At 41.0% G+C, this 14,525-nt stretch overlaps 1 protein-coding gene across 1 annotated transcript in view; it reads left to right on the top strand.

The window, feature by feature from the left end:
* The window catches only part of HS6ST3 (heparan sulfate 6-O-sulfotransferase 3), a 267,883-nt gene extending 254,366 nt beyond the window's left edge, over positions 1 to 13,517 (top strand). Inside the window, exon 2 of the mRNA XM_048493202.1 lies at positions 12,258 to 13,517. Within this exon, the coding sequence (XP_048349159.1) occupies positions 12,258 to 12,963 (706 nt within the window). The 3' untranslated portion in view covers positions 12,964 to 13,517. The remainder of the gene's footprint in view (positions 1 to 12,257) is intronic.
* The last annotated feature ends 1,008 nt before the right edge of the window (positions 13,518 to 14,525 follow it).

Below are 14,525 nucleotides of genomic sequence, written 5' to 3'. Positions count from 1 at the left end.
CACTTTCCTGGGAGTAAGCCTCACTGAATAAAACTGGATTTGCTTCTGAGTAGACCTGCTCATGTTTGCACCATTAATCCTACATTTGGACCTCATTTACATTTGCCTGTAGCAACAAAGAGGGTAGTCTCTACACCATGGCAACAGCCAACAATATAGTACAAGTGTTTCTCAAGCCACAAACCATTGAAACTGAGAGGCCTGAATGGGATGAATCCTGGGCACCAGTTATTGCTGCATGAGGTGTGAATACGCACATTGCTTACTTTTATATTTTTGCTGAACCGTTAAGGAATATAAACCAGTCCCTTGGGTCTGTTTTAAAGATTAGTTATTAACAAATTGGGCAGATTCTTGAGAGACTGTGAAGTAAAAAGGATTGTTCAATATTGCAGGGGATAATCAAGAACCTAATAGAAAATAACAGCAATGTTTGACATGTAGCATGGGCAGGCATTTTTCATTATTTTAACAAATAATCTTGACTTTCAAGTGCTGTATTTTAAAATAAACTTCAACAAATTATTTGTCCTTAGTGAAGAAATTTGTGCACTGAATTCTAGGTATGATGTGTGTATGGCAACTCACGTCTGCTATTGCATCAAATAGTTAGTATGTATGCCCTTTACTACCTTTCGCTTAGGAGTCAACTCCAGTAAAAGAATTCATAGAGTGGGTCATTGGATCAAATCCAATATATTTGGACATATTTCTTCTGTGTTCTGATAAATTGCTAAAAGAATTCTCTAGAGTACCTGCCTGCCTTGAAGCTGCATCCTGTGGTGACGGAGCACTAGTGTCAAATCTCAGATTTCTCATACAGGGTGTAGTTATTCATTGGATCACACTGACCAGCCAGCATGTTCATAGATGTATCCTCTTCTTTAGCACACAGATTCATAGGTGGACTGGGAAGCCAAAGCAGCCCTGGAAAGGGCTGTAACCTTTCCACCATGCTCCCTAATGAAGGGTGGGCTGGCTGGGCAGGCAGAATGGTTGGGGACATGCAAATCGCTTGGGCTAAGGGGTTGAACCTTTATTTATTTGCTTGTCTGTTTCTTTCTCCCAAATAGGGACTCAAAGCAGCTTACATTATTTTCCTCTCCCACATTTTATCCTCAACTCTTTGAGGTAGGTTAGGGTGATAGAGTGTTACTGGCCCAAGCAAACTTCCATGACATTAGTAGAGATTTGATCCTGGGTCTTCCAGATATTAGTCCAACACTCTTAACTATTTATTTTATTTTTATTTACTTTGGATTTATATCCTGCCCTATCCCCAAAGGGCTCTACTACATCACAGAGTTCAGATAGTCTGGCAAGACCTCAGCATGGAGGCTCAGGAGAAGTGGGCCTGTCGTAAACCCATCCTGGGTCTATGTGTGTTTGCAAGCATGTAGCATGTTCATGTGCATGTAAAGCTTATTCCTCTTTGTGCCACTCCCCCAAGTTTAATGTAGCCTCCCACATTATCAGTGACTTGGGGAACACTAGTAAAGACTGCCTCTGTGCAAGTACAAAGGGCAGCATTTCCCAGCTACTTCAGCCCTTCACCTGTGTTTGTGTGTGTATCAGCATGAGTGAGTGGCCAAGTTGCATGGGGAAGAGTTTGAAACACAACCTGCTCTCTTAAGCAGGAAAACTTTATCACAACAGGTTAATCTACAGCACAAGCGAGGGAAAATAACTATAATGCCTACTGGGTTACAGATCTAAAGAAATAACAGGAAGATTCACATTAAGGTAAACTTACACTACTGAAAATTTACTCCAACTGTCTCTCCCTGGATGTCTGTGGAGCAAATGCAGATCCTGACCTCACCTGCTCCATGCAGGAAAATCCAAGCAGTTGAAGAAGTTCCAGGATGTTTCCAACCTTTTAATCCTTCCTACCTGAGCTGGTGGAAAGCCTCTTACCCAATTTAGAGTCCCCCCGGGCCAAGTCTAGCACTCTAACCACAACATACTCTGATTCTCAATGTTGAAAATGGTTAGGAATACATTTATTTTGGTGTTTGGTGCATGGTTGAAAATTTCCCAGCAAAAAACATCCTATTGTTGGAATAGACACATATTGAACCATTCTCAACATGCAATTACATTAAGGAAAATCTTTGAGGAATAGTTACTTAACTGTTGTCCCTAGAAAAATTGAATCAATGAGGCCCAGGCATGCACACAAAAGTTTGGCACCCATTGGTGAACAGCACAGCTGAAGCTGTTAACCAGCCTAGCAGATGTAGATTCCATTTAATCTTGCTCCTTGGGTTGGCGCAACAGGGATTGATGAACACCTGACAAGTCAGAGGGACAGCTGGTAAGCAGCATTGGTGGATTACATACTGTGCAGGCTTAGAACAGTTATACTATATGATACAGTCTCTTGGTCTCTTTCTAGCTGTTAGCCTCAGTAAGTTGCCCAATGCTAGCTACACTGTGTCACCACAGTCAGATCAGTCATTAGAAGCCTGATGTCAGGAGTTTCAGAATAGATCTGAGAAATATCAATGAATCAGACTCATAATTTATTCATATACTATTTTAAGAGACATGACTCATGTGCAGGTCTATTTTTGTGCAGTCCCATCTGTGTTAACTTCAGGCATGAACTTCTCTTTGACTGTTCTCCTCTCGTGTTTTTGTTTGAGCTCTGTGATTTACAAGAAGTTACTGCTGAATAATCCCTGTAGTAACAAGGAGCCCCAGAGAGAGTGTTTAGAGATATTCAATTTCACTTCTTGACCAATTAACAACAGTATGTATGCAGACTCTCAGAACAGCATGCAAAGTGTAAAAGGCACAAGAACTAATTTAACACTTTCACATTAGAGGCAGGCAATATCTGATGAGAAGCTATGATTATTGTCCTCAGCTGCAAAGTCTTCTATTTCTGTGAATAGTTCTATTAATAATATGATTACGTTGTAGTTCCCTGCCCTAAGTATATTTATATGCAGAAAAGTCTCATTGATTTCTGCCAGACATACAAGGAAGTCAGTGCACGGAAAAGTAGTCTCTCCTAGGTTTCACTAATAGGTATCACTGATATAGCCTTTTACACTCCTCCAGAAAAAAACAGTAAGGCCCTTTCCTCACTGGCCATTTACAGCGCCCTAGGGACTGCAAAAACGGCATCCCTAGGGAGCTGTTCGCACGGGGGGCGCAGCTGCTTTGCAGCCACGCCACCCTCACTCCCCCCCCCCAGCGGCGTGAAGCCGCCATTTTCCCTCCTCACTCCCCGAGCGAGGTTTTTGGAAAACTGCTAGAAGGCGTAATCCCCCCCTTTCCCGATCGACTTGCCTTCCCTGTGACCTTCTGGCGCGTAGCTGAGGCCTGGGGACACGTCCGCCGCCCTGCGACTCCGGAGCGGTTGCACAGGGCGGGGGGTCATGTCCCCTGGCCTCGACGACGTGCCGGAAGGTCGCAGGGAAGGTAAGTCGATCGGGTGACAGCGCAGCGCGGCGCCATCCTCCCTGTCCTTACTGGGACCGTTCATGCGAACAGTCCTGGGGGGGGTTGGGTCAGCGTCATGTACGCCGACCCAACCCCCAGCATGGCCGTGCGGAAGCGGCCTCAGATTCCAAACCTTTTAAAAAATTTCACCTTGATTCTCAATTACCTTTTATGAAATTAGTTTTTTTATCTTGACTTGTTTCATTCCCACCCACCCCCATGAACTATCCAGTTCTTTGTAGAAGATAACAAATTAATGTTTATATTAAGTGCTGTCAACTCATTTCCAACTTGTGGCTATCATATGAATGAAAGACATCCAGAAAGCCCCATCTGTAACAGCTTTGCTCAAGTCTTGTAAACAGAGGACCATGGCTTCTTGAGTTACTCAATCTCATGCTGGGTGTTTCTCTTTTGCTACTACCTTCAACTTTCCCTGGTGTTAATGCTCTTTCCTGTGACTGTTATCGTATCATAATGTGGCTGAAGTATGGATAGCCTCAGGTTAATAATTTTAGCTTCTAAGGAAAGTTCAGGCACTATTTGATCTAGAACCAGTTTGTTTGTCTTTTCGGCAGTCTATGGTATCCATAAGCCTCTTCTCCAGTATTGCATTTCAGATTAATTCAGTTTTCATCCTGTCAGCTTTCTTCATTGTCCAGCTTTCATATCCATACACAGTAATGGGGAATACTATGGTATGAATTACTTTGAACTTAGTAACCAGTGACGCATTGTTACAGTTTTTAATCTTTGCTAGCCTTCATGGCCTCCCTCAAATTCCTTCAGATGTCTGTTTCAGTCTCTCTTTTGGTTGATGATGGAAATGAAGAATGAAAAGTCTTCAACAATTTCCATTTCTTCATTGTTAACCTTAAAGTTGTGTAGTTCCCCAGTAGTCATTACTTTTGTCTTCCTTATGTGTTACTGTAATCCTGCTTTGGCCCATTCTGCTAGGCGGCATCCCATGCCGCTTCCCATTGCTAGGAAGGGCAGTAGCAGCCTCACGCCAGCAATTTGTTCTTCCATCAGGGCAAGTGCCCCAGGGTGGGCAAATCTGTTGGTGCAGCTTTGCGCCAAACAGCAGGTTCTTCTTTTAACAGATTCTTCTTGGAAGGAATGTGTCATCCTTTCATATCTTCAGTATAGTTCTTCAGTGTATTGTTCCCACCTTCTCTCTGTTTTGTTCTGTTCAGTTATTGTCATGTAGATCTTTCAGTATGCCAAACTGATTCATTTCCCTTTGAGTTTTTGGATCTTGTGAAAAATACCTTCCTCTTTAGTTGTTGTTCTATTGTTTTTCTTTACATTGGTTATTGTAATTGTTCTCTTTGTCTCTATGTGCAAGTTCCTGGAACACTGCATTTAGACTTCTGAATCTGTCACCTTTTACTTCTCATCTGTTTTGGGCAATTTTAAGAGCTTGGGTAGTCATCCATGGAGGCTTTTCATTTCTTTTGGCTACAGAAATATTTTTTGCACATTCTTTGTTGATAATATCACTGGTTTCAACCCATAGTTCGTTTGGTACACAATCAGTTGAAATTTGTAATGCAAGTCTGTTCCTTATGTGAACTTTAAGCTCTTCATAAATATTGTTTTGATTGTATTTTGGCACTGTGAATGTTTCAGATTTTTTTCAACTCCTATTTCAAATTTTGATATTAAAAAGTCATGGTCTATATGACAATCACAAGATGTGCTGGTCTAGTTTTAGCAGAAAAAATAGAGTTTCTGCATCTTTTGCTTCTGATAATGCAATCTCCTTGATTTCTTATTGGCCATCTGGTGTTGTCCCACATATACAATTTATCTGTTCAGTTGCCTGAAAACACGTGTTCACAATGAACAAATTGTTGCTGTCACATAATTCTTTGAGTCGCTCTCCTGCTTCATTTTGTATTCCTAGCTATCATGCCCAGTCTTATGCCAGGCCTGGCCATAATTCTTCTCCTGACAGGAGGTGGGTATAGTCATACGACCTGAGGGTGCTATCTTCCGGCACAATATCTTCTTTCATTTTGGATTTTTCTGCTAGGAATTAACCCTCTTGACTGAGCCTATAGTTATTCTCTTAGTTTCACTGATACACACACCTCCCCTCACCATATTAAGGTGTACATCCAAGAGGAGAAACAAATCAATAGCCATCTTCATTGTAACTTGAAGTGTATTTCTTCTGCATGTCTTAGCAACATTCCCATTGAACATGTATTACCAACATGCAAAAAATGTTTTAATAATGAGCAATTGTTGTCACTAGTGGAAATCTTGCTGGCCATGAGTTTTCCACAATGTTCAGGGCAGCCATAACTATTGACCTTCTTGTTGCAGAGGTCATGAAATCGTAATTATACTGTTTTAAATTATTAGTGTTCTGATTTTATTGTGTTTTATGGTGTTTAAACTATTTTAACTATTGTACACTATTTTAACTATTGTACACAGTCCAGAGCCCTGGAGTGGGGGGGGGGGAGTGGACTATCAAATTAAATAAATAAATAACCAGATTTATAAAAGTTTACTTATTTGGATATGGCCAGATAGTAGAACATTGTAACATTAATGGGCACAGTCCAGCCAAAGTTACACACTTTTGAGTGTCATAGATTCTAATGAAAAACTTAAATATGTGTTTAAATTTCTTCAATTTAAACCAGTGGAACTTCCAAGTGCATAACCTGTCTGGATTTGCTCAATAACTATACAAATAAATTCTTCTAAACTTTCAATTTTTCTAAAAATAATTTATATATCTGTATAGGTGTGCTCTAGGCAGCTAGCAAGATTTTGATAATCACATTACAAATATGTTTTTTTTCTTTTTCAATTTTTTCATAGTACTGAGCATGATAATTCTTACGTCATCTTGCCTATTAACTTCCCTGAATCTTTTTTTCTCAGTAATTATTCCTAAATCATTACTACTTGGAGAAGATTTAACAGATTCCCTGGAGCAGTCTATACTTAATTGTATACAAGAAAATTGTTATTAATTAAAAGGTGCCTTCTTCCCTTTGCCGCTTATTTTCTATGATGCCTTCTCCCTGGATTTCCAGTCTGTTTTATATCTTCTTTCCAATACCTCAAACGATTCAAGCTTTTGCAGCTTTGTACATACATTTACTGCTATTAGGGCTCGTGTGTGCATTATTTTGTTGAAGTTGTACCAGTGGCCATGTTGGTATACACAGGTAAATGTCACATGCCTTGGCAACAAGCTGTATTATGCGAAACCACCTAAACATATGAGATCTGGACCTTAATTAAAATGTTTTAACTGGTTCTTCATAGTGACATTGCAATATGAGGTATTCCATAGTTAGAATTTGTAAAATTTATTTATTTGATTTCTATCCTCGAGATTCCTCACAGCAGCTCAAAAAATAAAATAGATAGTAGTTCTATAAAACAATAAGCTCATGTAACAGTGAAAAGAGAAAACTAGAAAAGAGACAGCCAGGGTTTTTAGTGTTAAATATTGACCTTGATGTGGCTTTTCCCCCCTATTAAGTTCCCTTAAATTCTGTTAATTTTCTAAAATTCAAATATTTTTGAAGCAGACGTTCCACATAATTTGTGTAGAACATAATTAGTCAAGTGCCAAAATTACTCAAGTGTTTCTGCATGAAAATGAATCGAAACTTCTTGTAAATTTGTTATTGCTATCTTGACTGACTTTTCCTAATCTGTTTCAGACTTACTAATTCCCATAGATTCTTATCTAATGTTGCAAATCTTCCTGCCATACCAGTGAGCAAAGAAAGCCAGAGAAGATAAAAGCAAATTAAATCAATTTACCACTGAACCCCTTTCTGTCTTTCAGCCTAGCTGAATCCTACAGATCATGTGCGCTGTTAGGTCTTGAACATTAAGCCAATAAATGGACTCTGTGTTGATGATCAGTAGTGTTTATTGATAAGCATCAGAGCACCAAAGCATGGAAAACCAGTTCTGACAAACCTGGCTGTTGCCATCCTCTTTATTCATGTGGTCAGTCCCCTCTCCTGTTTTCTTAGGAAAAAGTGAAAGAGAGTCTGCGGAGATAAGGCACCTTGAGGTTGGTAACAGATAGTGATAGAGAGCCATCTGGCTTCCTGCCCCCATGATACAATGGAAACAATACTGTTTCTCATGGGACCAGGGTGTCATGGGAAAGCCTGGATATTTACAAAGCATGTGAAGCCATAAAGTAAAGATCAAGGAAAGATGGCAGTGGTAATATGTAGCAGGCTGGTTACATGTATCTTGTAGCATCATTAATTTGTTGCAAGCAATTAAGTTTGATTAGGAGTGCATCTCAATCACTGAGATAACATCCCCCTGACATACGCCCTCTTCCATTTTTTGTACTTTATTTCATAAATTACAGGTTATATGTGGGTTTTGAAGAAAATTCCTATATTGATTTTTTTAAAGGAAAAAACCCCTCACCTCCACTCAGGATTGGGTGGAGTCTTAGGAAACTTGATCCTTTCTCAGAAAATGTCATTAAAAATAAAGTATCACAATCCAAAAGTGATAGTGATAAAATGACTTCCATGATTCTTTTCTAAATGTTGCAAAGTTTGGTTGAAGTTTGGTTCAGGGGGGCCAAAGTTATAGACCCTCAAAAGGGGTGCCCCATACCGCATTGTTTCCAACGGGAATTAGCAGGAGATGGGGGCTACCCCTTTGAGGGTCCATAACTTTAAACCCCCTGAACCAAACTTCACCAAACTCATGTGGTATCATCAGGACAGTCTCTGGATGAGACCCTGAAATATTAGAGCCGCTAGCTTTAAAAATGTGCCCCTGTTTGTAATGGCAATGGAGTTCCTAGCTAATAGAATTAGAAATAATGGAAGAATAAAAGGATATAAAATAAATAAGGAAGAAATTAGAAGAAACATGTTTGCAGATGATGTATTACTGATAACAACTAATCCTGAGGATACAATGAAAGAGTTAAAAATAATTTTGGAAGATTTTAAGAAATACTCAGGGTTAACAGTAAACATGGATAAAACAGAAATATTAGGAGTGAATATAGAAAAGAAACAGTTCAATAAAGAGATATTAAAGAAGAAAATTAAATATTTAGGAATTATAATTTCTACAAGAAAAGTTAAGATGTATAAATATAATTATGAAAATAGATGGAAAAAAATACAAAATCAGATAAAAAGTTGGGAAGCTAAAAATGTGCCCCTGACAGGCACCCCAAGAAATTTGCCCAAGATTCTACTCTGCAGTGGCTTGGCTCCATTGTACCCAATGGGGAATTTTTGTTCAGGCTGTACATTTTTGAAGATAGAGGCACCAGACTTTCAAGGTGGCTCCAGGAGGCCCTCCTGGTAATAGCATCCAGTCTAGGTGAACTTTGCTTCTAGGGGTTCAATTTTAGGGACCCCAAGAGACTTATTTTGTTTCCCCGTTCCTACACATGAAGCCTGCTGGCTGAGTTCTCTCAGAACTCTTTCAACCCACCCCCCTCACTGCCCCTAGAAGCAAAGTTTTGTTCTGGTTAGGTGCGCCTAATTTTCTGCAGGGCTGTTGGTGTGAGTCTCCTGAAAGGCACCAGCCAACTTTGCTAAAATTTGGATGGCTGGGCACTCGTTCTGTGGGCATCAGGTTCACCTTCAACTGGGTGCCCACAGCACTTGTCCCTCCCAAGCAAACTTTAGCAAAGTTGGCTGGTTCCTTTCAGGAGACTCACACCAGCAGCCCTGCAGGAAATTAGATGCCCCTACCCAAAACAACCCCCCAAGAGCCCCTCCCAAATCTCCAGCACAGAGCCAGATACACATACAGAAAGTCTTTTGTATATCTGTTCCTTTCTTCCTAAGCTATTGGAGAAAGTAATCATTTCAATGCAAGGAGCTAGGAAGGCAGGAACTAAAGCATTAATCAAAGCATTTTGATTGTTGTGTTCCTATTTTAGAATTGAATTATAAATAAGTTAATGTTGGTGGCAATAAGATAGTTAAAAAGTGTGAGCCTAACCATATCCTGGCTTGACAATTCAAAAGCTGTGTTTTGCTAGAACATATAAATGGGTGCCAATTGAATCTTTTATAATGTGCTTATAGGCCACTGAAAACAGGAGAACATTGATATCTGCCTTAATTAAAAGAATTGTGTGTGTGTTGCAGTCAAGTCACAGCTGACATACGGTGACTGTAGGATTTTCAAAGAAAGAGATGTTGAGAGGTGGTTTGCCATTTCCTGTCTCCATATCACACCCCTGGTATTCCTTGAAGGTCTCCCATACAGATACTTGCCAGGGTTGAGGCTGAGAAAGTGTGACTGGCCCAGTCACCCAGCAAGTTTCCATGGTGTAATCAGGAACTGAGTACCGTATATACCGGCGTACAAGACGACTGGGGGTATAAGACGACCCCCCCCCTTTTCCAGTTAAAATATAGATTTCGGCACATACTCGCCATATAAGACTACCCCGTGGCAGAGGCAGCGGCGACACCCTGTGTGGCCTCGGCCTCAGGAGAGGCAGGCCGATCGTCGCAGGGGCGGGACAGAGCCCCGGCGGCAACGGCACCCCGGATGGCCTTCCTTGGCCTCGGCGGAGGCTGGCTGATTGTCCTGGGGGTGGGACAGAGCAGAAGCGGCGGCACCCCAGGCGGCCTTCCTTGGCCTCGGCGGAGGCCGACCGATCGTCGCGGGGGCGGGACAGAGCAGTGGCGGCACCCCGGGTGGCCTTCCTTGGCCTCGGTGGAGGCCGGCCGATTCATTGAGGGGCGGGACAATGGACCTTTCCGCGAGGCTGCCTGGCTGGCTGGGGAAGAGGGGAGATGTCCCCTCTTCCCCATCCAGCCAGGCAGCCTCCGTGGAAACGAGGGGTGCCCCAGCCTGCAGTCCTCGTATGGTAGCTGCTAGCTGGAGCTCCTCTCTTGCACGGAGGCTGCTTGGCTGGCTGGGGAAGAGGGGACATCTCCCGCCAGTCTCTTCCCGGCTCTGAATTTCTTAAAGGGGCAATTCCCCAAAGATTGCTTAAAGGGGAAACTTTCCCCTTTAAGCAGTCTTTGGGGAATTGCCCTTTTAAGAAAATCATAGACAGAGGCTCAGGCTGACTGCCTGAAGGGCAACCTGGAGCCAGCCTGAGCCAAGGGGGATGTGTGGGACCGGTGGCGGCGGCGGCGGCGGGCAGGCGGGCAAGAGCCGCACAGCAAGCAGGAAAGAGCCTTGGGCTAGGCGGTGGCAAGTCCGAGCAGGGGGTGGGGGGTGCCCGGCCTATAAGACGACCCCCAGCTTTTGTTAAGATTTTCCTGCGTTAAAAAGTCGTCTTATAGGCCGGTATATACGGTATACCAGATCCTAGTCCAGTGATGGCAAACCTTTTCGAGACCGAGTGCCCAAATGGCAACCCAAAACCCACTTATTTATCGCAAAGTGCCAACATGGCAATTTAACCTGGATACTGAGGTTTTCGCTGAGAAAAAATGGTTGGCTCCGAGGCGTGCATTACTCGGGAGTAAGCTTGGTGGTAGTCAATGGCTTTGCTTTGAAGCAACCATGCAACTCTTCCAACGGGTGTATCACGACTCTAGGAGGTTTTACTCAGAAGCAAGCCCCATTGCCAGCAACTGAGCTTACTTCCAGGTAAACGATCGCGCTTTAGTTCTTTGCATGGAAATCAGTGGGGTTTAACAGCGCTTAACAGGGTTACCTACACTACTTCCCCAAAACTGGGTCTTAGGTTTAATGCTAATAATCGAGCCCAGTGGCCCAGGCCAGCCTAGATGTGTTGGAGGGGACACTCTGTTTGCGTTTGCCCACAGAGAGGGCTCTGAGTGCCACCTCTGGCACCCGAGCCATAGGCTTGCCATCACTGTCCTAGTCCGATACCTTAACCACTATATCACACTGGGTGAATTACAAAGCCATATTTTTTCATAATATATTGTTTTTTATATTACTACCCTCAAAAAATTTTCTGGAAAAAATAGCTTGAGTTTCCCTGGGACCAACACTGCCTTTTTACAGAAGGTTGGGGAAGAACTGGGAAGATTTATCAAAGAGTGGAGGGAATAGACAGAGGAATAGTTTTCTGACCCAGGTCAACAAACAGTCAGATTTGATCGAAGGGAAGCAAATGGTGAAGAGGAGCAGGACTAACAACTTCTAATGCCTGGATACATTCTGACTCCCTATCTTTAAAACTAAATAAAGTTTCACTCCATTATTTTCCATCTACAAATAAAAATCAGTTTGTGAGGCAAATAGTTATTCTGTACTCTAGACTACTTTACTCTTTGCAGAAAATACCACCTTTGTCTCGCTTTTCTTCCCATACGATGAAGAACAAAATCATGTTGAGGCAATACTAGGTCCCACAGTACGACCATATCATTCCATCACTGTTCTCAACAAAATTTGAATCTTGGATTGGGATTTCTTATTTAGCTGTGGTAGGTTTCCAGTTTATAACATATATTTCTTTGTGTGGTACTGAGTGCTGGATTTTGTTTTAATAGGTAGAAGAGTTTTTAATCTCATATCAAAGGAAAGTGGTTTTTTATGCAAAATTAACATTCATTGAAGAATAGTAGAGCCAAATTCAGGCAATTTTAAAAACAAAATAAACATAAAATAGTGTTCTAATGAATATATTTCCCTGGCTACATATTAAATGCTGAAAGATAGGCCCTAACATGTATGTTCTGTCCCTTCTTTGAGTTTGAGTGATATCACAACCTCGTATAGAATGTAGGCAATTACAGACATTTGTTTGAAGTTCTTCAATTAATAATTGACTGATTAAAGAAAACAACAGTGGTTCTAATACACTTTCTTCCATATTTCAGGAACTTCTATTACATTACAATGCTGAGGGACCCTGTATCACGTTACTTGAGTGAGTGGAAACATGTCCAAAGAGGTGCAACATGGAAGACTTCCCTCCACATGTGTGATGGGAGGAGCCCCACACCAGAAGAGCTGCCTATGTGTTACCTAGGAGATGACTGGTCTGGGGTCAACTTACAAGAGTTCATGAATTGTAGCCATAACCTGGCTAATAACCGCCAGGTTCGCATGCTGGCAGACCTCAGCCTGGTTGGGTGTTACAATTTGACCTTTATGAATGAGAGTGAAAGAAACATGATACTTCTACAAAGCGCCAAGAACAACCTGAAAAACATGGCCTTCTTTGGACTCACAGAGTTTCAGAGAAAAACTCAGTATCTTTTTGAGAGGACATTTAACCTGGAGTTTATCTCCCCTTTCACTCAGTACAACATCACACGAGCCTCTAATGTGGATATCAGTGAGTCAGTGCGGAAGCACATAGAAGAGCTGAACTTTTTGGATATGCAGCTATATGAATTTGCAAAAGACCTATTTCTGCAACGTTTTCAATATGCCAAAAAAGAAGAGCATGAACAAAATCGTCAGAAACGACGGGAGGAACGAAAAATGTTACGTGAGCAGAAGATTCATGAATGGCAAAAGGAGGGAGAAGAAGAAATAACTGTTACTGAGAATTATAACAGTCAGGTAGAACGCTGGTGAATTGCCTTCTGTGTACACACTTAGTTTGACAGTTTGTTGAACTGAACATTGCAATCCTAAGAACACTTTCCTGGGAGTAAGCTCCATTCAATAGACCTGAGTAGTATACTGAGCAGAGCAGTTTAAGATTGCTCTCTTAATTACTCACTGGTGAATGAAACTCCTGTTATTCTGATACAAAAGAGTCTCTTGGCTGCTCTGCATTAATGTTTTTGTAGATTTTGTCATTTAAGAGTAAGATATTTTAAGTTTTTCAATACATGTAAAACAGTGTTATTCAGTTGTCTGGTATATAGTTCATTATTTAAAACAAGCCACCTTTAAAAGGCCTGACCTATTAGCACATTGTTCTTGCCTCAATGTTGATGGTTTTTCTTATGGCAGAATGCACTACTAAAACTTGGAAACAGTGAAAATGAACACTCGTGTCACATTGTTTGTTTTACTTACATGTAATGATTTGCCAAGGTTAGTCACGTTGTTCTTTGTAAAAATTGTACTATGTACATTTGTGATGAATGTAACAGAGAAAAACATGCTGTTTCTCAATTGTTTAGACAGACTTTGATGTAAGGATAGTTGCCTACAATGATAAGGGGAGATAAAGAAGTGAAGTGGACAGGAGCTTTACCAGCAGCCTTAATCCTGTTCATGTTCTTTGTCAAGTCATCTGCACAGAATGACACAATTAGTCTACTTTTTTGGAAATCCTATAGGTGGTCTGGGAATTTAGAGCAACAGGCTCTGTTGTCTTGCTAACATTTTTATTTAATTCCTAGGCACAGTCCATTCAGAGTGTAGAGTCGTAAAACATTTAACTTGATACATCTCTCAAATCTGACTTTCCTTGAATTATTTTTGTGCAATATAGACATGGTTTCTTTCCACAGGATGTCTTGAAAAGACTTAAGTGTCAGGAATAGATAAATCATGGAAGATTATAGTGTTAGATCATGGATCTTTCTGTGCCTCGGGAGATCTTGAGTCTTTAATTCTTTCACATTGCATCAGTAGGGAGATACTTCAGCACAGAGCAGAAGGTAAAAGGCTGTATTTACAGATGTCTGTTGGGAATTCAGATGAAAATTTGGATTTCAGTAGTAAATCTTTAATTTTTATGATGAGGCAAGAAGTACCAGTAATAAATGCCCAAATGTTTATGTCAGTGATCAAATTCTGCCACCAAGCTTTGGCTATTGTCACTGCAGTTTCAATTTTTTAAAAAAAGATGTCAGAATTTGTTAAATTTAAATTTACACAGATGCTTTTAAATCCCTTTGGTTTAAAATACTTGCAGGTAACTTTTTGTTTTCATTAGCTTTTTCAATGGTTTATCAACTTATAGTTCTTCAAATCTGCATTTTCAAAACAATTTTACTCCTTTTTAACCCTTTGGTTCAAATTGCAAGCTTTCATATGTGAGTGACTTTGCACATGTCTTCCAATCAGATAGAAAACAAAGAAATCAGGATCAGCCAATCCTGCCAGTAGCAAGCAGAACTGAATTTTGGAATAAGCCACCCCTCTTTTATCAAAGACCGGATCCACTTTCAGACTAATAT

Source organism: Sphaerodactylus townsendi, linkage group LG04 (assembly GCF_021028975.2).
Source record: "Sphaerodactylus townsendi isolate TG3544 linkage group LG04, MPM_Stown_v2.3, whole genome shotgun sequence".
Classification (NCBI taxonomy): domain Eukaryota; kingdom Metazoa; phylum Chordata; class Lepidosauria; order Squamata; family Sphaerodactylidae; genus Sphaerodactylus; species Sphaerodactylus townsendi.
Note: the sequence above shows the minus strand (reverse complement) of the source record. Positions and strands in the feature narration are given on the sequence as shown.